This window comes from Ruditapes philippinarum, unplaced genomic scaffold (genome assembly GCF_026571515.1).
Source record: "Ruditapes philippinarum isolate M1 unplaced genomic scaffold, ASM2657151v2 ctg4831_1_1_1_1, whole genome shotgun sequence".
Lineage (NCBI taxonomy): Eukaryota > Metazoa > Mollusca > Bivalvia > Venerida > Veneridae > Ruditapes > Ruditapes philippinarum.
Genome location: NW_026851890.1, coordinates 72,864 through 100,619, shown reverse-complemented (window position 1 = coordinate 100,619; position 27,756 = coordinate 72,864). Strand labels below are relative to the sequence as shown.

The 27,756-nt window shown below is 32.3% G+C and overlaps 2 protein-coding genes across 2 annotated transcripts; both read right to left on the bottom strand.

The window, feature by feature from the left end:
• Positions 1 to 28: 28 nt before the first annotated feature.
• Positions 29 to 11,570, bottom strand: LOC132742004 (procathepsin L-like). Its single transcript, XM_060730290.1, has 9 exons — positions 11,415 to 11,570; positions 10,364 to 10,504; positions 9,826 to 9,931; positions 9,159 to 9,323; positions 8,125 to 8,254; positions 5,653 to 5,753; positions 4,783 to 4,872; positions 1,468 to 1,664; positions 29 to 714 (listed from the first exon to the last, which is right to left on the bottom strand). Coding segments are annotated over exons 1-9 (1,032 nt in total). The 5' UTR covers positions 11,417 to 11,570; the 3' UTR covers positions 29 to 614.
• Positions 11,571 to 13,297: 1,727 nt separating this feature from the next.
• Positions 13,298 to 25,588, bottom strand: LOC132741989 (uncharacterized). The gene is made up of 8 exons (XM_060730266.1): positions 24,903 to 25,588; positions 23,025 to 23,212; positions 21,590 to 21,739; positions 21,160 to 21,282; positions 19,145 to 19,401; positions 16,663 to 16,813; positions 15,101 to 15,289; positions 13,298 to 13,379 (listed from the first exon to the last, which is right to left on the bottom strand). Exons 2-8 carry the CDS (start codon positions 23,202 to 23,204, stop codon positions 13,320 to 13,322), a joined length of 1,110 nt encoding a protein of 369 aa, XP_060586249.1. The 5' UTR covers positions 23,205 to 23,212; positions 24,903 to 25,588; the 3' UTR covers positions 13,298 to 13,319.
• Between the last annotated feature and the right edge of the window lie 2,168 nt (positions 25,589 to 27,756).

The following is a 27,756-nucleotide window of genomic DNA, read 5'->3' as shown; positions in this document are numbered from 1 at the left end:
TTTGACAAGAAGTTATCAAAATCATATGCTAAGAATAATATGCGTTTATTGTATTCTATGAAATAGAAAAGAATGGAAAAACAGTAATAACATAGACAATTGACTATTATAGTTCAATTATAGATAGGTAATTGTTTTACAATATTTACCGCCCTTTCCAAAAGTGGTGGCCATTTTGGGGGTCAATCTTAATTGCCAATATATGATAAAAACACCTGATTTAGATGAATTATCAAATTCTTTTATATATGAAGGAAAATATTATTGCAGCACCAATATGTAAAAGATATTTATCATTTTTTATAAAGATGTTAGAATTGGGACTTAAGATATGTTATGTCCCAGTTTAGGTTAATAGTATATTGGGAATGACCCTCAATAGGCCGACCAGAGGAGATTAAAATAAAAATTGCTATGTGAAAAGCATCTATGCACAAATTCTGCTAAAAATGTATTCTTATACCAAATATTTCCAAAGTATCATCATAACATAGTCTTTGATAAGTGTCAAACATCTCGTCTGAGGCAAATTTAAAATGAGCCTTCAAATTTTCGCGCGTCGCCATTTATATTATATGTCCGGCGCATGTCTATATATTTACACAACATGTCATTTACACTACTGGATAGCTCGCCATAGTTGTAATTCCACACCTGTTGCCATGGTTTCTGATCAATCTCATATAGCCTTTCTCTCCCCAATCTTCACCCCAGCTAAAATCAGATAGAAGCGCAGAATTCAACATATAACATAGTAAATCAAACAATCAACTTTAAACATAGAAAATCAAACAATCAACATATAAAATAGAAAATCAAACAATCAACATATAACATAGTAAATCAAACAATCAACATATAACAAAGTAAATCAAACAATCAACATATAACATAGTAAATCAAACAATCAACATATAACATAGTAAATCAAACAAGCAACATATAACATAGTAAATCAAACAAGCAACATATAACATAGTAAATCAAACAATCAACATATAACATAGTAAATCAAACAATCAACATATAACATAGAAAATCAAACAATCAACATATAACATAGTAAATCAAACAATCAACATATAACATAGTAAATCAAACAAGCAACATATAACATAGTAAATCAAACAATCAACATATAACATAGTAAATAAAAAAATCTGCATATAACATAGAAAATCAAACAGTCAAAATATAACATAGTAAATCAAACAATAAACATATAATATAAACTCCTCACAGTGGTTAACTCCCTTGGCAAATTGTACTGATAAGGGGAGATCACTGCGTAGAAGTTGTATTTAACTACGCGCACCGACAACGCTTCGGTCAATAAGGGCATACATGGAATTTTTATTCTTTGGAGCAAAAAGACAAGTTCGAGACTAAATACATAATTACAACCCATTAATTACAATTCAATTTTATCAGCAAAAACATACATGACAATAGAATATTAAAATTTACCTGTTCTTTAATATCCAAAAATCCATACCAGTATTTGACCTGCCATAGCCAATAGCCGTCATTGCATGGTTGACTTTCATTTCACTACACATGCTCAGATCTATTTTACTGACGCCGTCATATATTCCGTATCGGTAGTGTTTAGCCCCTCTTGTGTCAATACAGACTGACGCCGGTCCAAGGTTTGCCACAACGTTCTTTTTATGTTAAATGTAAAGCATATGTTTGTTTAATTTAATTTAAAGAAAGAAACCATATAAATAATGAAAATAATGAAAAAATAAACAAGCCCGTACTTGCAATATTATACGTACAAACATGATTGTGTGAAGTCTATTTAAATTTCTCAGGTGTCTTTTATTTGATATCAATACAAGATTATCAAGATTACATGATGACCTATCTGGTAGTAACAAAACTGTTTTTACTGATAAAAAATATACAATACACAAAACAAAACAAACAACATTATAAAAAACAGTATAAAATAAAGAAGCTATTTTGATAAAATAGCACCTATTTAGGAAAAAAATGTTCATAACTTTTTGAGTACAATACCGTATACGTTTTAAAGTTTCGGTTTTAGAACCATTAATGTTCTATAAAGTGTAACTTTGCGAAGAATTCAATATTTTGTTGTTAATGACGAAATTGGTTTACAGATGGTCCTCTGAGAGGGTAATACTGTACACGCCCGGCAAACTGTCGCTCCACTTCAAAATTGTGGTGTACGGTAAAACGAGCGAACGGCATTTCTGAGATAGAGCGGAATGTCGATTTAAACGCCTAATTGTAAGTATTGTTTATGTTTTTGTCTTGTTATTCATTTAAGTTGTATTTTTTCGAAAAACGGAAAATGTAGTTCCGTGTAGGATTGATTTAGGCTTCCAATGATCTAAGCTGTTACAAAAAGAAAATTATATTAAGCCCGGGAGAACTTTTCTCCCTGACGAAGCGAACGACGATTTGTAGAATATTGAACTTCCCAACCATAGAAATGCCATACCCTTCAGATTTTTTGAAAAGGTGTATTAGTAAATTATCAACCCGTAATAAGAACTTGTCCTTCGTGCAAAATAAATTACTCCTGAAGGATTTCTTAAATTTGTAAATCGATATTTTTTCGAAAGTAGTGGAGCGAAAGGGCAAGAGATGGAGCAAAAGGTTCGATGTTGGGCGCAAGGCGATATTATTTTGACGTATTAGGAGGAGCGTAGTCTATGATTTTTTATATATAAAAGCTATAGAAGTTAAAATAGACATGATCAAGTGTTAAGACCGAAATATATATACCTTTTAAAGACAACTAATAAAGTGTTATATTCTTTCAACGACTATAGCGTAATAAATATAAATATAATAAATATAATCGCGAAGGTGTCACCTATGGCTGCCGTGTAGATTCCATTATTTATGTTCGAAATTTGGATGAGGCCCGACCATTGAATCATACACATGTATGCATAATACAGGATGCCACTTTTCACACGGTTATGTACATTTAAAAACGTGTGTCCGTGCAAATTCGACAAAATCGAAAATTTTCAGTTCTACCGCGAACAAATGTTTCCGAACAGGTACGTGTAACGCGATTGTTCACGCCAAAATGTTATGTTTTTCGAAAAGTTAGATATTCAAGGTGCAGAACATAAACAAAATTATGCAATGCATGGAACACATTAAATTAAATGGATCACTACTACCGAGTTCAGTTCACAATGACTTCCTGTCATTAATAGCTCTAACGTACCTGTTCAGAGCAAACACAAATAAGCCACGTTTTCGTGAATTTCATTGTTGTTTAGTTTTTTATTTTCCTCTCAAAGTGTAAATAGAAATGTTTACTTTTATAATCAAACACTGCAGTACAAATCTTGGTTTAAGAAAAAAATAAGTTAAAATAAATATCTAAAATTTTGTTTGTTTATCTATGAACAAAACGAACGTAATAAAAAAAAGGCAGAGCTCAGTCGGTGTACGGACTAAAATTATCAATAATATAATAGACCTAGTTATCGTAGAAATTTCTATTTACACGTTGAGGGGAAATAAAAAACTAAACAACAATGCTAAATAAGGGAGGCAGTATCTAGAAACATAACTGAAACACGTGTTATATCCTTATAACGACTGACACCTTGTCAACCATTTTCATAGCGATTCCTCACCTTACAAATTCATGAAAACGTGGCTTATTTGTGTTTGCTCTGAACAGGTACGTTAGAGCTATTAATGACAGGAAGTCATTGTGAACTGAACTCGGTAGTAGTTATCCATTTAATTTAATGTGTTCCATGCATTGCATAATTTTGTTTATGTTCTGCACCTTGAATATCTAATTTTTCGAAAAACATAACATTTTGGCGTGAACAATCGCGTTACACTGACCTGCTCGGAAACATTTGTTCGCGGTAGAACTGAAAATATTCGATTTTGTCGAATTTGCACGGGCACACGTTTTTAAATGTAAATAACCGTGTGAAAAATCATGATTGATCTCGAATAAGTGGCATCCTGTATTATGCCATGCATACATGTGTATGATTCAATGGTCGGGCCTCATCCAAATTTCGAACATAAATAATGGAATCTACACGGCAGCCATAGGTGACACCTTCGCGATTATATTTATTATATTTATATTTATTACGCTATAGTCGTTGAAAGAATATCACACTTTATTAGTTGTCTTTAAAAGGTATATATATTTCGGTCTCAACACTTGATCACGTCTATTTTAACTTCTATAGCTTTTATATATAAAAAATCATAGACTACGCTCCTCCTAATACGTCAAATTAATGTCGCCTTGCGCTCAACATCGAACCTTTTGCTCCATCTCTTGCCCTTTCGCTCCACTACTTTCGAAAAAATATCGATTTACAAATTTAAGAAATCCTTCAGGAGTAATTTATTTTGCACGAAGGACAAGTTCTTATTACGGGTTGATAATTTACTAATACACTTTTTCAAGAAATCCGAAGGGTATGGCATTTCTATGGTTGAGAAGTTCAATATTCTACAAATCGTCGTTCGCTTCGTCAGGGAGAAAAGTTCTCCCGGGCTTAATATAATTTTCTTTTTGTAACAGCTTAGATCATTGGAAGCCTAAATCAATCCTACACGGAACTACATTTTCCGTTTTTCGAAAAAATACAACTTAAATGAATAACAAGACAAAAACATAAACAATACTTACAATTAGGCGTTTAAATCGACCTTCCGCTCTATCTCGGAAATGCCGTTCGCTCGTTTTACCGTACACCACAATTTTGAAGTGGAGCGACAGTTTGCCGGGCGTGTGTAATTGCTTACCTGTAGCCGCAGCTCGTTTTTGAATGGTATATCAATATAATCCTCCACAGTTGCACCAATATTTTCTTTACTGAACTTACACTTTCCAACCTTGAACATACAAATTTCTACAATATAACTATAGTTTTGCTTCTTGCTTGTTGTTTGTATTTATTTCGTGTTTTGTTTTTGTTTTTTCTGTTTTTGTTGTTGTTGTTTTTTTAAGCGCACTAACACAATTAACGTCATATGGCAGCGAAACAGAAAAAGATAACTTTGGCTAGCCTCGGATGTTGTAATTTTAAAACAGCACTAGGGATCAAAAGCACCCAAAGGTTTCAAACAAATATATAGTTCACAATAAGGTGTGAAAACAAAATAAAAAATTCTTAATGATACTGCATCAATGTGTTTATTTTTTCTGTCTGACACATGTCTTACAACAATCTGATTAAGGAACTCAACTGAGGTCCAATAGCCTATAAACATGAGATTTTAATTTCTAACATAAATCAACTGGGGAACTTACAACAGAAGATTCGCAAATGATAGTTAAGTAATATTCTCAAAAATAATGCAAAAAATCGTATTTGTGTGCTTTTTTAGACCGATTTGAATGAAAAGCGTTACAATGCTTTTAAATTTTGGGTTATTTTTCACAATTGAATATTTATTCTTGAAAAAACGAAGTGAGCGAATGTTCTAAAATTTTGCAAACAAGTTATTGGTCTAGAACTATATCAAATAGAACATTAATCTTTGAAAAATTATTTCCAGTCCCGTCATGTCTAAAAAAACCTCAGTGGAGTCCCTTTATAAATCACTCCAAATTAACGCTACATGCTAGAAATAATTTTAGTGGATGCGAACTTTAGCCACGTAGTATCTTACCTTTCCTGTGTATGGGTATGAAGATTCCGTATCAATACCACCATTGTCTATTACGTACTGATAGGAATTCTCCGCTTGACCACCAGTACATCCATCATTCACTAACAACAAATTCAATTCAATCTTTATTTAGCAATCGGCATAAATATGCCTTTGGCCATTTACAAGTAAATAATTATAGAATATGGCCAAGACAAAATAACATATAAATGTACAATAATAATTCAAATGCATATGATTAATCAAACACATAACATATAAACCTTACAATACAATGAAAATAAATTTACAATTAAGCACTGTTTGTCTGTAAAAATTCATTTAGCTCAATAGCCAATGTTCTTACTTTAAATGCCTCTTTAATATAAGTTGCTAATTTTACTTGAATAGTTTTATTATTATTATTCATTAATGCAACAAATTTATTAAGTGAAGGCCAAGATGTATAATATTTTTTAAGTAAATCTTTTCTGATATTATTATATTTTGGACAAATCAATAAAAAATGATATTCAGCAATATAACAAAAAACATAAAAACAACTTATATACATGTAACAACAAAATATAACTACAATATGAAAGGAAAGATAAGCAAGGAGGAGTGACATTCAATAGATGACCCCGACCCAGACACCCCCTCCGCCCCCTCCCCCAAAAAAGAAACGAAAACGAACGAATGATTGAATGAATTAATAAAAATACAGTAGTCTTACTGTAATGCTTTCCCGCCAAACAAATGTCTAACATCGGCCAATATCGTAATAAATCGGTCATTTCAAAGCCTTATTTTTTCACAAACTTCAAATTAAATATTTTTTTAAACCGTTTACAACCGGACATTAGTATATAGCGATGGCAAATAACTTAATGCCCAAGATTTTGAAAAAGTTCCGGAAAAAATCGATTTCCTACGTTATTGGCCGATGTTAGATTTTTTGGCGGGAAAGCATTAACCACCGTCAAAGCACCAAGCTGGACAATAACTAAGATAGAAAGGCAGAAGGACGAGACAAAAAGAGGTTTATTATTTTCAGTTACGATCTAAATTCACTTTTTTCCATTTATGTTTTATTAAATGAGAACATAACTGTTCCGATATATTTAATGTCCTTCCGTGCCTTATCTTATTATGTTGAATTTATATTTTTGTATTACCTATTAGCACAGGCGCTAGTCACATAATCAATTTTTTTACATAATCGGTCTATATATGTATATAAAGATATAAGGCCCCCAACGAAACAAAAACATCATGCAGAACAAACAAGAACACTGCTGCAATTAACGACCAGATCACGGTTATCTCTTTCTGGTCGCCATCTGAAAGGATCAATCCAAGTGCCAACGCTTTTTATTTCATTAAAATCCCTCAAATAGCAAAGAAATTGAGAAAAGTTTCGCAAAATGCCATTATTTTCAATTCATGTCGTCTTCGACGTCCAGTCCATTCATGTATACAAACACGATTTCTGATCGATTTTTACGAAAAAAACAAAAAACGGCTAGAATTTCCACGTACGTTCCATAAACAAACTCTTTTCCTATCGATCTGCGAAGTCTTCACTGATCAAATGCCCTCTTCGTACGTAATTCATTAAAAAATACACAAGGATCTCGCTTGTGACAGTATTTTATCGCCATGTATAGCGCATGTATATGCTGTTCCGCTCTGAATATTATATAAGGATTTGATTGGTTAAGATAATTACCGGAATACTATTGACCAATCGTATAATACTATTTCTTTGCTTCATTTATCTGTCACTTCCAATTACAAATGGCGCACTTTACTTGACCTCCGCTTCTACAACCAATATTTTTTAAATATTTGCGTACAAAGAGGGCTCTAGTTCAATTTAGACTTCGCAGATTGATAGAAAAAGAGTTTGTTCATGAATTTTATGAGGAAATTTTAGATGTTTTCTATTTATTTCGTAGAAATCGACCAGAAATCGTGTTTGTATACATGAATAGATTGGACGTCGAAAACGACATGGATTGAAAATATTGGCATTTTCTGAAACTTTTACTCATTTCTTTGCTATTTGAAAAATTTTAATGAAATAAAAAGCTTTATCGCTTGGATTGATCCTTTCAGATGGCGACCAGAAAGAGATAACCGTGATCTGGTCGTTTCTTTCAGCGTTGTTCTTGTTTGTTCCGCATGATGTTTTTGTTTCGTTGGGGGCCTTATATCTTTATATACATATATAGACCGATTATGTAAAAAATTTGATTATGTGACTAGCGCCTGTGCCTATTAGTAACTTTTAAAGCAACGATTAGGTAGTGAAATAATGTTAGACGCTCCAGTAATTTTCAAAAGGATTACCTACACACGTAGTTGTGATCGCCCTCTATATAATGGTCTCCAAATTCCAAAATGAACATTATTGCGAAGAAAACATAAATTCATATTCGGTTTTAGAGTAGCTTGTATATATTTTTCAATATCTAGATATCTACTTACAAAACATTGGGTTGCTTGTACAGTCTATTATGTTCTGTTCTGACAGAGACACAAGTTTTCCTTTCTTTCTGCAAGTTTGACCTTCTAACGCTCCTGTCGCCGCAAAAGCATAACAACTTCCACATAAGCCCTGCCAAAATTGTGTACATTACCCAGTTTATTAAGATCGTGTGGAGATTACATTTTATTCAAGAATAAACAAACAAAAAATGTTGATAAGTTACATTATCTTACAAATCTACTAAAGATTTACCTAAATGGCAGACCCTTGTTGCCCCAGACCACAATTGTTTTCACAATGAGATTTTTTTTTCTATATCAACACCAATCCCTGTAGCAATTTTAATAATCAAAGTCGCCTGTGCTTATAGTATCATCCAAGTTAGATAATTCCCGCTATAGCAAACTAGGGGCCATGTGGCAGTTGTGTACAGCAATTTAGTTCGATATACATCAGTATGACAGTCATCAGTAACCCGCCGGACCCATGTGAATTCTGTCATGTAAATAATCCACTCAAAAATACTTAGTCACAAACAAACTGGATCAAAGTTGGAATTTACAAGCTTTTTGAAATGAATTCTGTAAGAGAATGTCCTTTTTTATTTCTTTTTCATTCAATAATTCATTTATATCTGGCATTAAACACAGGCACTATTTTATGCGGATTTACTTCCTTATTGTGGACAACGAAAGTCAAATAATTGTGGAATTGTCAAAATAAGGCAAATAATTGTGTACTGAGGCAACTAAATAGGTTAAGTTACTGGAGTCTATGAATCTCTAAGCTCCAGCAGATAAGGTGCATTTGACACCTGGTGTGGCTTTAGGTTTGTAACACTGTTATAAAACCACAAACTTCTTTTCTTTTTTGGGAAACAAAAATCGAAATAAATACAGCCGTGTATACCTTTGTATATAGATTATAATAATATATACGTCACGCTTATTCAACAAAAAGTGACGTCACAAACGTGCAGTTAAATCAGAAATATTCGAAGAATAAAAATGCACACCACTGTAATGAAGGTTACCTGAAATTTTATTTTGGTCACACATCCTAATTTTCGCCAGTCCATTTCCTTTGGTGGCCTCGTCAAATTGAAGTTCTTTTTGCCGACAAACTTCTTTTGTGTTCGCTTTATCATTTCAGGTCTTATCTTCAATCCGGTATAACGCTCCTCGAATTCTTTGTCCGTCTGCAACATGTTTTGTTCAGATAACGGTTATTGCTAAGCATTACATATTAACGGACAAATTACGATGAATTTCTAGACATATAGTTTTACATTACCAGTAAATGCCTTTACATATATCTGATAAGTAACTAACAATGAGTCAAAGCAATGTCTTTATTAAATGGGAGCAAAAGGAGTATAAATCTGTAAAAAGAATTTGACACACACATATACATACGTACACTACATCTACTACCAACCGAACGTTGAATCAAGGGTATATTATTAAAAAAATAATATCAATAGACTGATAAGGGAATTCTTGGTCATAAAACTAACGTATTTGAGGTCAACCCTGGACTCTTATAGCTATAAGTATATGCATAATAACATTATGCGTCATGCCCGAGTGCTCAAAAAATGCCCTTTCAGAAGTCACTTTGTAAGCAGCCAAAAATAGCTTAAATTGGTAAAGCAATTTTTAAGATAGAAATTAGATCAGTTCAAACAACGTTTGACGAACCAGATCGGCGAAATTATTTATTCCCATCCAGTAGGTAGATTCTCCTTTGTCGGCCGCCATGTTGTGTAACTGTATCGTCTGAAGATTGTCGGCAAATACGGAATACCTTTAAAACACACAAGCATAATGTATATCGTTAATAAATGTTCAATGCTGCATGAAATTTTACCATGCTATTCTAGACTGGCCAAGAACCGACAACTTAAGCATAAACATCTTTTAACGTGTCATTCATTACATTGATTTTTTAGGATAAAAGTGCATGCCTGATAAATTTAGCTTGATAAGTCATCCTCAGTTTTATCAGACACCTCATAAATACATATTGAAATATAAAAAAAAGAGAGAGAAAGGAATATTTTTACCTCTTACTAGTTTGAAAATGTTAAACTGATAAACTTTGAATCGAATACATTTTTTTGATATTAAATTTGAATTAAACATTTGGGACTATTTCTTAAAGATATTACACTTGGTATATTACTGCTTTTTATAGTGAACACGAGGCCTGGAAATTACTTTTTTTATTTCGTATTACCGGTATGCTTCATCTCTAGGACATGTGTAAGTTCTGTTGAATTTTAGCTTGAAAAGCTGCCATTCTTCGTTGACATGCTTCAGTGACAATGGTTCCACCACGAATGGGAAAACAAACAAAATCAAACATTTTAGACACCTCCTGAAGAAAAGACAATGTATATAATTATGGTCGCATTTCTTTACTTCAATATATATCCTTCCTGAACAATAAAGCTAATGTTGTTGTTTTTTTTTCTTTTAAGAAAAATATTTCATATATTGTTTACACCGTAGGAGCGCTATACACTGGTTTCGAGCCTACAAAAACATGGCGGATAGCGTGCCCTGCAGGCGCCCCTTTTTAATTGGTTATCATATGGGGAATTCTCCGTTTTGATTGGCTTAGGACAGAATCTTGTTAATTGTATGTCTCCGTCTAGATACGACGGAAAACAACATTTTGCACGTACTAAAGAAGAAAAAAATATTATTGTCGGAGACTAATGTCACGTGCCTTTAGTGACTATCATCAAATATTTAACACCATCTCGAGTACACTACATGTACATGCTCCAAAGTTAATACATAATTTCTTTAATTAAAGGCCCACTTTGCCTCAGATATGCTATCATTTTTATTTCTTCAGAAAACAACAACAAAAAGTGTCACGTATTTTGGCATCTTGTTGCAGTTTCCAAATAATACTCAATTGTCATAGAGTGTCTACCTTTGCTTCTTTTAATATGTTGACAGTCGGTATAATGAATGAGTAGTTTGTATGAAAGTCAAAATACCATTTTGTTTACAATAATTTTGGCTTTCTTTACGACACATATAAACTGCACATTCAGTGCTATACTTTCTTCGCTGTTTAACACACATTACATGCTCTCAATCAATTATTAAAATATTATTTAAAAGATGTTCGACATTTGCAAAGAATTGATTTTTTTTAATATGGATTTTTGAGGCATAATGTGCCTTTAAATCAAATTAAAATGAATGATAAATTACATAAAATAACACAGATTTCCAAACGAAATTACACAAAACGCATGGCAGATACTCACATGTTAACAGTTTCAATCCAAGTTTCATCAATGGTTGAAAACTGTTGATCAATTCAAATGTATCTAGATGTTATCAATTTCAAGTGTTGTTTGCAGCAACGACAGTAGAATAGGATGTAATATAAATCGTAAGTTGTTGAATTTCTATATCCTACCTTTTATCGGTCTAGCCATAAGATCCGGCTTTTCAATTATAATGAATGAGTGAATTATGACTGTCACGAATTACATTATATGATAAAACTTTGTCACATCGACATTATCCGTGTTTGTATGTATAAAATAGTGTTACCAAATTAACTATAAACATCTCTAAAACTCTGGTGTCTGCTATTTGAACTGCAAAGGTGTTTCATATACAATATGTCCCAAGACCAAAACTGAGACAATTTCCGTTTCAAAGAAAATGTCCAAACTTATGACTCTTTTTTTAAGGGACTCCACTGTTTCTATTTCATAGAAAGTCTTAAAAACAGGGTCCGAGGTTTTAACGAATTTCGAATTTCTCTAAACTGAAACCCAGAACCTCAGGTAAATAATTAGTCGGACACTAATACCAACCAATAAAAATCCTGATATTTAAGATGGAACCTCAAGGTCAGCTATAACTTATGACTCCTAACGGTCTGTACATGAACATTTTCTCCTTAAGTTGGTCGCAAGTCCTAGGATTTAGGACTCTCCATGAAACGCAGCCCATGATGTTCATTATTTAAATCATACGCCTCTTTTCACAATATATGTATTTTGGAGACGGGTTATTAAAGACGGGTCAACACTAATCTTAAATGATTGAAAACTAGTAAACACTAATCTTAAATTATTGAAGATCGGTTAATACGAATCTATAATGATTGAAGACGGTTTAACACAAATCTTAAATGATTGAAGACGGGTCAACACGAATCTTAAATGATTAAAGACGGGTTATCACAAATCTTTGGGTTAACACGAATCTTAAATGATTGAAAACGGGTTAACACGAATCTTAGATCATTGAAAACGAGTTAACACAAATCTTAAATGAATGAAAATGGGTTAACATGAATCTTGAATGACTCTGAAGACGGGTGAACACGAATCTTAAATGGGCTAACACGAATCTTAATTGATTGAAGATGGGTTAAAAGGAATCTTGAATGAATGAAGACTTGTGAACATGAATCTTAAATGATTGAAAGCAGGTTAACACGAATCTTAAATGATTGAAGACAGGTTAACACAAATCTTAAATGATACTTTAATTATCCACTTTACTTTTATTGCAAATTAAGAAAAATATATCTGATTGGGAAGGACCGAACACTTAAACGACCAGGATATAAAATATCTATAAGATACTGATAATCAGTGATTATTTACAAGTGTTTGAAGTTCTCCTGAACGTACTTAGACCAGATATAATGTTTACATCTGGTTTTCAAGTACACACAAGTAGCCAGTGATTTGTGACTGAACAATTATCACGAACACATATTGAAGTCAGTTCACATGGTGCAGCATTTTTGTAGCTGTAAATTTTGATTTCTTATGTGAAATCAACATAATTTTAACGCATGGTAACCCAGGAAACGAGTTGGTTTCGTTTGCTATTTGCAACTATTGTTTTGTCAATAACATCCATATTTATATGTTTACTATGCATTTTGATATTATTACCAGTTGATCTGATTTACACATTTTTGGATGGGAATTCTTGACAAATTTTCAATATCCTCAGTTTGTAATACATATATGTGAAATCTGATTGGTCGAGAATCATATGGTTTTTGCACAACACCTCGTTTTTGCACGTGCAAGCACAACAGTTCCTAGGTGCCAGAAGTAAAGCACTAATCAGTGCTAAGCGATGTTTTTGACCAAGAAATTAAATTACACATAAGAATAATTTCAGCTGTTTATTTTTTACTTGTTTTCAAACAATACAGACATTTCTTCTATAGTACTTGACAGCATTCTGTAAACCTGAAAAGTAGATACAAAAGTTCCACTTACAGATGCAACAAAAATAGACTGGAACTATCACTGAAAGTATATTTCTATATCACCCACAGCTTTTATTTCTAAATAAATCATATTATTAATACAAAGTTAAAAATAATTTATATAGGTCCTTTTAGTCTAGGTCATTCAAAGGTCAAGGTCAGATTTGATTTTTTCTTTGGTGGAACTTGGATTGTTAATAAATGTTGTTTTGTCCCAGTATCAATACTATTGTCAGGTGGAGCTTTTGGGTGTGTCTATTATAATAAAATGACATGAACCTTCAAGGCCTATTCATAATTTCTTTTAATTTTTTTATTTTTATTTATTTATTTTTTGTTATTGATGGACTTATTTTATTAATACTGGGACTCTTAAGACAAAGCGGTCATCTTTAGTTATGAATTTTGTCTGAAAGTTAAAAAATCTAACTGTTTAAAACAAAGTTATGAATGATGTCAGCAAAATTCATTATAAATTTGACCTTGAAGGTCAAGGTCATATTTTTATTGTTTATTGAAGTATTGTTGTTTGGTCAAAACATTAATCAAGTCCACCTGCTAATAACAAAGTAGTTAAAAGGCAAATTTCAACTAAATTCAATAATTTGTCCTTGAATGTTGTTGTTTTAAGGTCAGGGTCATACCTAACTTATTCAACATAACAATATTATACTGCCTCTATTGCACACACTTGATCAATCAGAATCTGCAAATCTGATAACAATATTGCAGTCACTCATTATTTTTACCCATTTCTTTAATGAAAAGTATGGTTCATTCCGTAATGACATTTATTTTCTAAGACTATAAAGTATTGGCAATGGCAATGAAAAAGCTAAACTATAGTTTTAAAGATAGATTCTTCAAGAGGAAGTTTAATAAAAAGAAAGCATATCTATATCCTGTCTGAATTTCAATTCTAATTCTAATCTATGTGTGAAAAAATTCAGATTCATAACTTAAAGAAGCACGCCTCCAGATTCATATTTATTTTCATGAAAATTTTGAAACTGTATTAAAAAGTAAAATATTGTGAAGTGAACAACTAAGAAAATAATTTTTACATTGCAAACAGTATAAACAACCCACGTAAATTATCAAAAAGAGGTCAAAATATGCAAAAATAGACCTTATTGTGTTAGTCACACAGTAGAAATTTTGGGAAAAATACTGCAAAATTAGTCAAAACTCACTCATAACATAGAAATTATTACTTTTGTCTTGTATCTTTTTACTTTTCTTAAAATCTCAGCACTTTTTACACAAGTTTTATTTTCTTGAAATATTTTAGCTTATCTTGAGGCATGCAGCTTTAAAGGAACTGTACTGCTAATGGTCTTTTGAAATGAAGGAACCAAAAATATATGTCACGATTTTTGTATAACTGGATGTAGGTGAAGACGAATAACTTGTGTACTAAACTTCAGGTCAATCGCTCACACCCTTTCCCAGAAATACAATCAACTTTATTGTGCAAATTGACCCCAAAAATGAGAAACTTTTCACTGAAATTGGCCAAAAAATTGCTAAAATTCTATATCATTAATTTAGTACGGTGTTTATTAATATATTATCTATTCCATAATATACCACATGATTTTTAAAAGAAAGAATTTTTTTAAGTTTTATTATTTTAGGCTATTGGACCTCAGTGGAGTCCCTTTAACATACTTGTAAAGTTAAAAAGCTACAATAATATACCTCTAAGTACACTTTTTCATCATACTTCGCAAGCATTGGGTTGAACTGTTCAGTATTTTCTGCCCTAAACTTATGAGCTGCTGAAAATTCAATAACATCCTTAGGCACAGCTTTTTGAGCTGTGGGAGAAGGGGATACATGATCTGGTGTTAGTCCTTTCTTGCCCACCTTTGAAGCTTTTGATGTTGCCTTAAAAAAATGTAAAAAAAAAAGAGTTTAAAAAAAACACATACAAAACTCTATTATGAATGTAATGTTCATTTGATAGCAAATAGTACCATATTTAACAATCAAAGCAGTAACAATTGCCTTTTATTTCTTGTTCTTTTTTTGTTTTACAATATCTAAGTCATATATCATTGGACAGATATCATCGATGTATTTATATCATATATCATTAGGCAGTTATCATCAATGTTTTTATGTCATATATCATTGGGCAGTTATCATCAATGTATTTATGTCATATATCATTAGGCAGTTATCATCAAAGTATCTATGTCATATATCATAATTCATTAAGCAGTTATCATCAATGTATCTATGTCATATATCATTGGGCAGTTATCATCAATGTATTTATATCATATATCATTGGACAGTTATCATCAATGTATTCATGTCATATATCATTGGGCAGTTATCATCAATGAATTTATGTCATATATCATTGGACAGTTATCATCAATTTATCTATGTCATATATCATTAGGCAGTTATCATCAATGTATTTATGTCATATATCATTGGGCAGTTATCATCAATGTATTTATATCATATATCATTGGACATTTATCATCAATGTATTTATGTCATATCTCTGAAGGTAGGTATCTAAAATGTATTTATGTCATATAACATTAGGAAGTTATCATCAATGTAATTATGTCATCAATGTAATTATGTCATATATCATTAGGCAGTTATCATCAATGTATTTATGTCATATATCATTAGGCAGTTATTATCAATGTATTTATGTCATATATCATTAGGCAGTTAGCACCAATGTATTTATGTCATATATCATTGAACAGTTATCATCACTGTATCTATGTCATATATCATTGGGCAGTTATAATCAATGTATTTGTGTCATATATCAATAGGCAGATATCTAAATGTATTTAAGTCACATATTAGTGGGCAGGTATGTAAAATGTATTTAAGTCATATATCAGTGGGCAGGTATGTAAAATGTATTTAAGTCACATATTAGTGGGCAGGTATGAAAAATGTATTTAAGTCATATATTAGTGGGCACGTATGTAAAATGTATTTAAGTCATATATCAGTGGATAGGTATGTAAAATGTATTTTTGGGCAGCTATCATCAATGTATTTATGTCATATATCATTGGGCAGTTATCATCAATGTATTTAAACTATATATCAGTGGACAGGTATGTATAATGTATTCAAATTACAATGTATATATCAGTGGACACTCACAGGTAGATCTATGTAAAATGTATTCAAGTCATATATCAGTGGACATGTACGTAAAATGTTTTTAAGTCATATATCGATGTCATTACTAATCATTATGCAAGTACTCTTACCCTTCTTTTTGACTTAGAATTCCCTTTTTCTTTCTTCTCCACAGCTTGTTCATTCTCTATTATTTCTTTTTTAGGAGCAAGCCCAAGGCTGTCTGCCAGGTCCTGGGCATAACTGACAATTTTATCAATACCAGTCTGTAACAAGGTGTACCTAAAAAAGAACCAGTCTGTAACAAGGTGTACCTAAAATAGAACCAGTCTGTAACAAGGTGTACCTAAAATAGCACAAGTCTGTAACAAGGTGTACCTAAAATAGAACAAGTCTGTAACAAGGTGTACCTAAAATAGCACAAGTCTGTAACAAGGTGTACCTAAAATAGAACCAGTCTGTAACAAGGTGTGCCTAAAAAAAGAACCAGTCTGTAACAAGGTGTACCTAAAAAGAACCAGTCTGTAACAAGGTGTACCTAAAATAGAACCAGCCTGTAACAAGGTGTACCTAAAAAGAACCAGTCTGTAACAAGGTGTACCTAAAATAGAACCAGTCTGTAACAAGGTGTACCTAAAATAGAACCAGCCTGTAACAAGGTGTACCTAAAATAGAACCAGCCTGTAACAAGGTGTACCTAAAATAGAACCAGTCAGTAACAAGGTGTACCTAAAATAGAACAAGTCTGTAAGAAGGTAAACCTAAAATAGAACCAGTCTGTAACAAGGTGTACCTAAAATAGAACCAGTCTGTAACAAGGTGTACCTAAAATAGAACCAGCCTGTAACAAGGTGTACCTAAAATAGAACCAGCCTGTAACAAGGTGTACCTAAAATAGAACCAGCCTGTAACAAGGTGTACCTAAAATAGAACCAGTCTGTAACAAGGTGTACCTAAAATAGAACCAGTCTGTAACAAGGTGTACCTAAAATAGAACAAGTCTGTTAGAAGGTATACCTAAAATAGAACAAGTCTGTAACAAGGTGTACCTAAAATAAAACCAGTCTGTAACAAGGTGTTCCTAAAATAGAACCAGCCTGTAACAAGGTGTACCTAAAGTAGAACAAGTCTGTAACAAGGTTTAACCTAAAATATAACCAGTCTGTAACAATGTGTTCCTAAAATAGAACAAGTCTGTTAGAAGGTGTACCTAAAATAGAACAAGTCTGTAACAAGGTGTTCCTAAAATAGAACAAGTCTGTAACAAGGTGTACCTAAAATAGAACAAGTCTGTAACAAGGTGTACCTAAAATAGAACAAGTCTGTAACAAGGTGTACCTAAAATAGAACCAGCCTGTAACAAGGTGTACCTAAAATAGAACAAGTCTGTTACAAGGTGTAACCTAAAAAGAACCAGTCTACCAGGTAAAAATGTTTACTACAACTTCCAAATTCTGATAAAAATACTAGTAAATCTAAGATTTCAAGACTACTTTTTCCAGGTAACAGAACACTTTTGACTACTCTCACTAGTCTAGCATGCAAAATATTTACTGCACATTTAATATAACAATTTTGTATATAAAACATTTACTGTATCTTGACTATAACAAATCTGTATTGCAAATATATCTTTGTCCTCAAGTTCAATGTTGTTGGTTTGTTTTTTAGCTGGTAATACTAAAATGTTTACTCCAACTTTTACTATCTCAATAAAATAAAACACTTCTGTAGCTTTGTATTAATATAACATTCTGTATTATCCATTAATAACGTTAACCTGCTATTGTGTATGCTGTATAAATCAAATATCTTATTTTTGACAGTACAATTTGAAAGACTTCACCTTAAATTTTGTGCATTGGCTAAATTTAGAAGAAAGTAGTCCAGCAAGACACCAGTGAAAATACAGACAATATGATTCACTGCAATGAAAAATGTATTTTTACAGTGAAAATATGGAAAATGAAAATTCACATTTTATTTCATCAATATTTCTTGATATTTCATTTACATTCCTCAATATTTCATCTATATTTATCATTATTTTCAATATTTCTTGATATTTCATTTACATTCCTCAATCTATATTTATATCTATATTTCTCAATATTTCATCTAAATTTCATCTATATTTATCAATATTTCTCAATATTTCATCTATATTTATATCTATATTTCTCAATATTTCATCTATATTTATATCTATATTTCTCAATATTTCATCTAAATTTCATCTATATTTATCAATATTTCTCAATATTTCATCTATATTTATATCTATATTTCTCAATATTTCATCTATATTTATCAATATTTCATCTATAACTATCAATATATCATTTACATTAATCAATGTTTCTAAATATTTCATCTATATTTTTATCAATGTTTCTCAATATTTCATCTATATTTATCAATGTTTCTCAATATTTCATCTATCTTTTTATCAATATTCTTCAATATTTCATCTATATTTATCAATACTTCATCTATATTTTTCTCTATATTTTGTCAATATTTCATCTATATTTCTCAATATTTCATCTATATTTATCTATATTTCCCGATATTTCACTTATAAGTATATATAAGAAGAAAATATTTTCTTACATCTTAATGTATTTTGAATGAAAACTTGTCTCTAGCATCAGCACAGGTTGGAAGGACATGGTGTAGAAATCCTTGTACAGGTGCCATAGCAATGTCTGTTTACGTGTCAAATTAATGTAACTTTCATTTTTGCTATCATCACTAACATTATCATCATCATCATGATCATCATTATCATCATCATGATCATCATTATCATCAGCAGCATTGTCATTATCATCATCATTATCATCATCATCTGGTAAGGCTAAGAAAGCCTGAAAATTACAAAAAAAAACTTAATAATATTATGTGTCAAAATGGCAGATTTACATACTTAATAAATGCATTTTTTTTATAAAGGCAAGTGTTTTTTTTTTTTTTTGTTTTTTTTTTAATATTTGTAAGTTAGTCATACAGTAATAGCATTATAACTAATATGTTTCACAACCTACTGTCTGAGAAAACTAGAGTTAGTGTTTAGATACAGTGTCACTTTATGACCTTGACCTCATGACCTAAAAATCAAAACAGATCATCAACTAGCCATGGGCAATTCTCAAGTTTTGCAAATTTAGGCTTATAATTATAAAATCTCAAGTTTTTGTTACACAAATTTGTACACAGAATTACAATGACCTTGACCTTTGAAATAATATAATGACCTCAAAATCAATACTAAACATCCACTGGCCATGGGCAATGTCTCTACCAAGTTGACAAAACTAAGGTTCATCCCTTCTCAAGTTTTTTTATCAGACAAAGATTTTACATAGTGTCACTGTGACCTTGACCTATTGACCTCAAAAACAATAGAGATCATCAGAAAGCATTAGGTTATTTCCCTACAAACAGAAGCTTATTCTTTCTGAAGTTATTGATAGGGCAAAATAATAAGAATTGCTTTTTAATATTTACTCAATTTCCAAAAGTTCTTGCTAATCTTAATCTATATTCGGAAGTGCAATGATTACCCTTGCTCACTAGCCTGTGATTCATTACTATAGTAATTGTAATAATTCTAATAGAGCTTTTACATTGCACAAACACAGAATAGGTCACATGGTTGGCTGCTGGAGGAAGACCTCAGGTGCCCTAACGAGGATTATTTCAGGTACATACAGGCACCTGAGTGGAACCACCGATGGTCTGTAAGCTAGCTGGATACATGTAGCTTCCTGACATGAAAGAATCCAAAGTCACTGGTGCAATTCCAAAACACAGCAGAAAATGGCAAGTAGTTTTAACAGTGTTTAAGTTTGAAGTGACCACAGGGGCTAATTTTAACCCCAAGCAAATAGGGGCAAATAGTTTTAAGTTTGAAGTGAGCGTAAGGTCTAATTTTAACCTCGAGTTACTGACAGTCAACTGTATGTGGTTTCAGAAAGGTTGTTGTTCAAAAATAAAATTGTAGACGACAAAAACCTAAAAAATCGCCATCACAAAGGTTAATCTCTGATAATATTGTGCTTATGTGAGCTTGAAACAAGTCACTATCCTCGTTACATTTTACAAAATCAACTTTACTTGTCAGAGACCTGTATGAAACCTGAAAAACATAATTATGCATGCCCTTAATAAAGGGTATAAAGCTATATCTTATTAAAAAAATTTTTTTAATTTATCAACAGTAAAATTATAAGTCGTAAGGTTAACTTTTAGCAAGAAACTTTACACTCATTGTTCAGTACTGGTTGGTTGCAGTAACGGATTCAGAAGTATGTCTATAAGTTTATAGCTTCCTACACAATGGAACTAAAAATAAATTCAGTATAAACTAAACCTTAAAGCCTCACCTGCTGTTTTAAGTAGGGTTTTATCCACTTAGCAATGATTTTATGCACGTGCAAGTCATTGGTTCCAGGAACAGATTCAAATCACAATCTAACTAAAATTATACATGCCATAATGTCCCAGACATCTGGGACTGTCCCGGACATCTGGAACTGTCCCGGACATCTGGGACTGTCCCGGAAATAAGGTGTCAGTCCCAAACTAAAAATAAATTCAGTATAAACCAAAATTTAAAGCCTCACCTGCCACAGATCTAACACAGAGACTATAATGTCACCATTCTCTAACTTTTCCAGGTCATTCAGTGAAATGTACGTCTCACACAGTAACTGTAACCTTCTAACAATGTGCCCGTAGTAATACAACTGCAAAACAAAATGAGTTCTTTACAAAAATAAAGAAAAAAACACAATAGTACTACACAAAGTGTTGGAAGCATGTAACTTTTTAAAAATTTTCAATTAGTGTTTTAGTTGATTTGGATGATACTTCATCCTTCAAATTAAGAACAAACTTCACCCCTAAAGACTGCAAAAAAATTGGCTTGGCTGAATTGTCTGCATAGTGAACTGTCTAAACTGCTGTTTCTTTGTTGTTGTTTTATTTCCCTAAAATACATGTATGTGTTTTGTATATTTTTATTTGCGTATTGTGTTTGTTTTGTATATTTACCCCAGGATTTCTCTTCATAAATATAACTTCCATAGACTCTTCTACAGGTTGATATGCCGTTGTGACCTCAGCTTTAAGAATGGCATAATCGATAATAGACTGAACTTGAGGCAAGCATATATTCTGTGCCTCTTTCATCTTCATATAATCCTGAAAAAAATAAAGTAATACATTGTGAACCAGTAAAGCCCAAAATTACAAGGCAGTCTGAAAGACAGCTAAATCCCCTTCCGCAGCGGATATGAATGTGTACTTCTTGACCTTTAACCAACATGACTTTGATGTTGTGCCATGCAGTCTCATGATAGTAATTATTTGTGCCAAGATATTTAAAATCTTCCATCAAGTCAAAAAGTTATGGAGAACATTTAGCCTTGACATTGGGGGTAGCAACCTGGATATTGGGTTCTGATAATCGTGTCATAATGGTGATCATTTCTGCAGAGTTTTCTTAAAAACATTGCAGCAGTGTAAATGTTATGGAGTAGACTGGAAATATAGACTTTTTAACACCTGACCTTTAAGTGTGACCTTGACCCAATTATTGCGCTCTGCAGATCATCTCATAATGGTGATCACTTGTGCCAAGTTATTTCAAAAAAATTCAGCGGCACCGAACATAGACTTTATAACAGTTGACCGTAAGTGTGATTATGAACTCGGGAGTAGCAACCAAATTATTTGTTCTACACATTGGTTCATAATGGTCATCACTTCTGCACAGTTATTAAAAAAATATTTCAGTGGCTTAAAAGTTATTGAGTGGACACGAAAGTGTTACAGATGGAAAGATGGAGGGACTGACAGATGGAGGCCATTCCTATAATTCCCTTCCCACTTTGGGGAAGGGGTTAAATTTTTCAAATATTTGAATTGTCAATAAATTATAATGAGGACATGAAAAATAAATGTTTTAATATTGAACCTTAAGTATGACCTTGACCTTGGAGGTAGTAATCCAATTATTGGGCTCTGCACATCTTCTTATAATGGTGATCACTGTGCCAGATATTTCAAAAAAAATTCAGTGTTTCAAAAGTTTTGGATCGGACACAAAATGTAGACTTTTAACACTTGACCTTTAAGTGTGACCTTGACCTTTGGGGTAGCAACCCAATTATTGTGCTCTAAACATCATCTCATAATGGTGATCACTTGTGCCATGTTATTTCAAAAAAATTTCCGAGGTTTGAAAGTTATGGAGTGGAACCAAAAATGTTACGGACAGACGGAGGCCATTCCTATAATCCCCTCTCTGCTATGCCGAAGGGGATTAATAAAGAGTGAAAATATGGTGTGACAGTTGATGACCTAGTAATACACTTTATCACTCTATGATGTTCAATTTAAACCAACCTGAAACTTTTCACAAATAATTCATTGCTGTTTGTATATAAACAAAATACATTCTACTTGTAATGTTTTAATTACAAACCTTGATTTCCTGAATCTGTTTGCTGTAGTCTGACTCACATCTGGTGATGGCTTTAAATGTAAACTTGACTTTAGCTCCACCTTCTAGCTGGGGCTGGGTGCACAGTAGCCAGGATTCGGTGAAATAGCCAGCAATTGTACTTCTAAACAACATCGGTACATAAACTGTCTCTCTTGGCATCACCACACCTTTTAGGCAAATAAAATCTGAATTTGTAATAATTTAGTTTACATTCTGGCATAGACAGTGGTTTGTTTTTTTTATGGGTTGAAAACGAAACAAAAATAAATGTTAAACATTGTATAATAGCGGAATTTCTATCAAATGCCAATGATATGGTATTTTATAACCTTTATTTTTCTTCTTTAAGTCACTTTGCACAAACTTATATTAAGTTCTAATGTATGTAAAAAGCAATATTGTTACATGTATGAGTTGTTTGTTATCTTTGTTTTTTGTTTTGTTTTTATAATCTACCATGTTTCGGGTGGTAACAGTTCAGTGGGTTGGTAACAGTTCAGTGGGGTGGTAACAGTTCAGTGGGGTGGTAACAGTTCAGTGGGGTGGTAACAGTTCAGTGGGGGTGGTAACAGTTCAGTGGGGTGGTAACAGTTCAGTGGGGTGGTAACAATTCAGCGGGGTGGTAACAGTTCAGAGTGGGGTGGTAACAGTTCAGTGGGGTGGTAACAGTTCAGTGGGGTGGTAACAGTTCAGTGGGGTGGTAACAGTTCAGTGGGGTGGCAACAGTTCAGTGGGGTGGTAACAGTTCAGTGGGGTGGTAACAATACAGTGGGGTGGTAACAGTTCAGTGGGGTGGTAACAGTTCAGTGGGGTGGTAACAGTTCAGTGGGGTGGTAACAATACAGTGGGGTGGTAACAATTCAGTGGGGTGGTAACAGTTCAGTGGGGTGGTAACAGTTCAGTGGGGTGGTAACAGTTCAGTGGGGTGGCAACAGTTCAGTGGGGTGGTAACAGTACAGTGGGGTGGTAACAGTACAGTGGGGTGGTAACAGTTCAGTGGGGTGGTAACAGTTCAGTGGGGTGGTAACAGTTCAGTGGGTGTGGAAACAGTTCAGTGGAAATAAACTAACAAGCAAGATCAAAGCAATATGTCATCATATGTTAGCATTAAGAAAGGGAGACAATTACATTAAACAAATCCATAACTAGTGAACAAATTCATTTTATAAATATGTCTATTTTAAACTCTTTGCATTTGGCATTGGCCAATCATAAAACATCATTTACATCATATGATCTCATTCAACCAATCAAGTAAAAGCTTCAGTCTTGCTGGAAAAAGCACGCTTTATCTGCTCAGTTTTTATTTTATCACCATTTCCAATATCTCTTCGCTCAATTTGATTTTTTTTTATTTCTGTTGTTGATATTTTCTGTTCATGTTAATATCTACAATAGTTTCGTTAGGTAATATTCTCAACCTCGTTGCTGTTCACTAGGGAATATTATACAATCATATATGTAATTATTATGTTGTGCGATATTTTTCACCAAGATATAGGAAAACACTTTTATATGTATATTGCTGTTATGTTGTTTTCGACAAAAAGAATTGCCCATTTTCAGTCAACAAATGAAGAAAAAAAAAGAAGTTACAAATAAGAGAAAATATGAGCCGTGTCATGACAAAACCAACATAATGGGTTTGCGACCAGCATGGATCCAGACCAGCCTGCGCAGTCTGATCAGGATCCATGCTGTTCACTATCAGTTTCTCTACTTGTAATAGAGTTGGTAAGCGAACAGCATGGATCCTGATCAGACTGCGCGGATGCGCAGGCTGGTCTGGATCCATGCTGGTCGCACACGCACTATGTTGGTTTTGTCGTGACACGGCTCATATGTAAAGTATTTTACCTTCGTCATCCAGGAAATAAAAGAATCGTCTGTGAGGTCTTGGGACTGGAAGTGACTTACTTTCAGCTACTTTCTATTAGTGAGACAGTAATGTAGACAAAAGAGAAATGATCAGGCAAAAGATTAGAAAAAAACACACAAGTTGAGAAAATAGTGAAAAGTAAAGATAAAAAGACCTGTCCACAGACAGTGCGCTCCACTTTTCTCAGTTTTGGGTAGTAAAATAAAAGCAACATAGAAAAGGGGGCATTACTATGCAAACATGCTTATCAAACTTACCTGCCCTTAGTATGATAGTAAAAAAATATTTTAAGTTTGAAATGAAGACCTTCAGTGGTTTTAAGGGAAAGGCAAATATTCATATAAGTCAAACAAGGGAAAATTAATAAAGCAAAGAGGGCTTTCAGGATTATCTCCCCCTACAAATGCATTTCAAATTTGATAAGTGAACAAATACTTGAAGTTTAAAGTGAATATCTTTGATACTTTGAATTCTAGGATTACATGCCCTTCTGAAATGATCTGAACAATTTTGTAAATCAAATCTGAAGTGAATTACTTTGACTATTAAAAGAAAAAGGAACTTAACAAAAAGGTTAACAAGGTTTAAAAAGGGGCTTAACTTGCAAAAATTAATTTTAGGATTGTCTACCCTTTTGAGATGATGTCCTTTCATGGTACCAAGTTTGAAGTGAATAGCTTTTTATATTTTCTAAGAAAATTAACATTAACAGAAGGTTTACTGACACATGACAATTTTAATCTTCGAAAAGTGGAGCTAATAAAGAAAGTGAAGAAAAACTGAGAGAGAAAGAGGTGGTAGAAATTGGAATAATGGGTGTATTGGAATATTGGAATAAATGATGTAATGGAATATTGGAATAAAGGATGTTTTGAAATATTGGATTAAAGGATGTATTGAAATATTGGAATAAAGGATGTAATGGAATATTGGAATAAAGAATGTATTAGAATATTGGAATAAAGGATGTAATGGAATATTGGAATAATGGATGTATTGGAATATTTGAATAAAGGATGTAATGGAATATTGGAATAAAGAATGTATTGGAGTATTGGAAAAAGGATGTAATGTGATATTGGAATAATGGATGTATTGGAATATTTGAATAAAAGATGTAATGGAATAGTGGAATAAAGAATGTATTGGAATATTGGAATAAAGGATGTATTGAACTATTTGAATTAAGGATGTAATGGAATATTGGAATAAAGAATGTATTGGAATTAGGGGAATAAAGGATGTAATGGAATATTGGAATAAAGGATGTATTGGAATATTGGAATAAGGATGTATTGGAATATTGGAATAAAAGATGTATTGGAATTAGGGGAATAAAGGATGTATTAGAATATTGGAATAAAGGGTGTATTGGAATATTGGAATAATGGATGTATTGGAATATTGGAATAAAGGATGTCTTAGAATATTGGAATAAAGAATGTATTAGAATATTGGAATTAAGGATGAAATGGAATATTGGAATAAAGGATGTTCTGGAATAAGGGGAATAAAGGATGTAATGGAATAAAGGATGTATTTGAATAAAGGGGGTATGGGAATATTAGAATAACGGATGTATAGAAATATTTTAATAAAGGATGTATTGTAATATTGGAATAATGGATGTATTGGAATATTTGAATAAAGGATGTAACGGAATAGTGGAATAAAGAATGAATTGGAATTAGGGGAATAACGGATGTAATGGAATATTGGAATAAAGGATGTAATGGAATATTGGAATAAAGAATGTATTGGAATATTTGAATAAAGAATGTAATGGGATATTGGAATAAAGGATGTTCTGGAATAAGGGAATAAAGGATGTAATGGAATATTGGAATAAAGGATGTATTGGAATATTGGAATAAAGGATGTATTGAAATATTTGAATTAAGGATGTAATGGAATATTGGAATAAAGAATGTATTAGAATATTGGAATAAAGAATGTAATGGGATATTGGAATAAAGGATGTTCTGGAATAAGGGAATAAAGGATGTAATGGAATATTGGAATAAAGGATGTATTTGAATAAAGGGTGTATTGGAATATTTGAATAAAGGATGTAATGGAATATTGGAATAATGGATGTATTGGAATATTTGAATAAAAGATGTAATGGAATAGTGGAATAAAGGATGTATTGGAATTAGGGGAATAAAGGATGTAATGGAATAGTGGAATAAAGAATGTATTGGAATTAGGGGAATAAAGGATGTAATGGAATAGTGGAATAAAGAATGTATTGGAATTAGGGGGAATAAAGGATGTAATGGAATATTGGAATAAAAGATGTAATGGAATAGTGGAATAAAGGACGTAATGGAATATTGGAATAAAGGATGTATTGGAATTAGGGGAATAAAAGATGTAATGGAATAGTGGAATAAAGAATGTATTGGAATTAGGGGAATAAAGGATCTAATGGACTATTTGAATAAAAGATGTAATGGAATAGTGGAATAAAGGATGTATTGGAATAAGGGGAATAAAGGATGTAATGGAATAGTGGAATAAAGAATGTATTGGAATTAGGGGAATGAAAGATGTAATGGAATAGTGGAATAAAGAATGTATTGGAATTAGGGGAATAAAGGATGTAATGGAATATTGGAATAAAGGATGTATTGGAATAGGAGGAATAAAAGATGTAATGGAATAGTGGAATAAAGAATGTATTGGAATTAGGGGAATAAAAGATGTAATGGAATAGTGGAATAAAGAATGTATTGGAATTAGGGGAATAAAGGATGTAATGGAATATTTGAATAAAAGATGTAATGGAATAGTGGAATAAAGGATGTATTGGAATTAGGGGAATAAAGG

Bases quoted from the DNA above. Each gene is read 5' to 3' on its own strand.
- LOC132742004 (XM_060730290.1), bottom strand. The intron at 9,324-9,825 runs GTTCGTCAAACG...AACATGTTGCAG, and splicing joins TAAATAATTTCGCCGATCTG to ACGGACAAAGAATTCGAGGA. The intron at 4,873-5,652 runs GTAAGATACTAC...TGTATGTTCAAG, and splicing joins CATACCCATACACAGGAAAG to GTTGGAAAGTGTAAGTTCAG.
- LOC132741989 (XM_060730266.1), bottom strand. From the start codon at position 23,204: ATGCCAAGAGAGACAGTTTATGTACCGATGTTGTTTAGAAGTACAATT. The intron at 21,740-23,024 runs GTTTGTAATTAA...TATTTTTTTCAG, and splicing joins AACAGATTCAGGAAATCAAG to GATTATATGAAGATGAAAGA. The intron at 19,402-21,159 runs GTGAGGCTTTAA...TGTAATTTTCAG, and splicing joins CTGTGTTAGATCTGTGGCAG to GCTTTCTTAGCCTTACCAGA.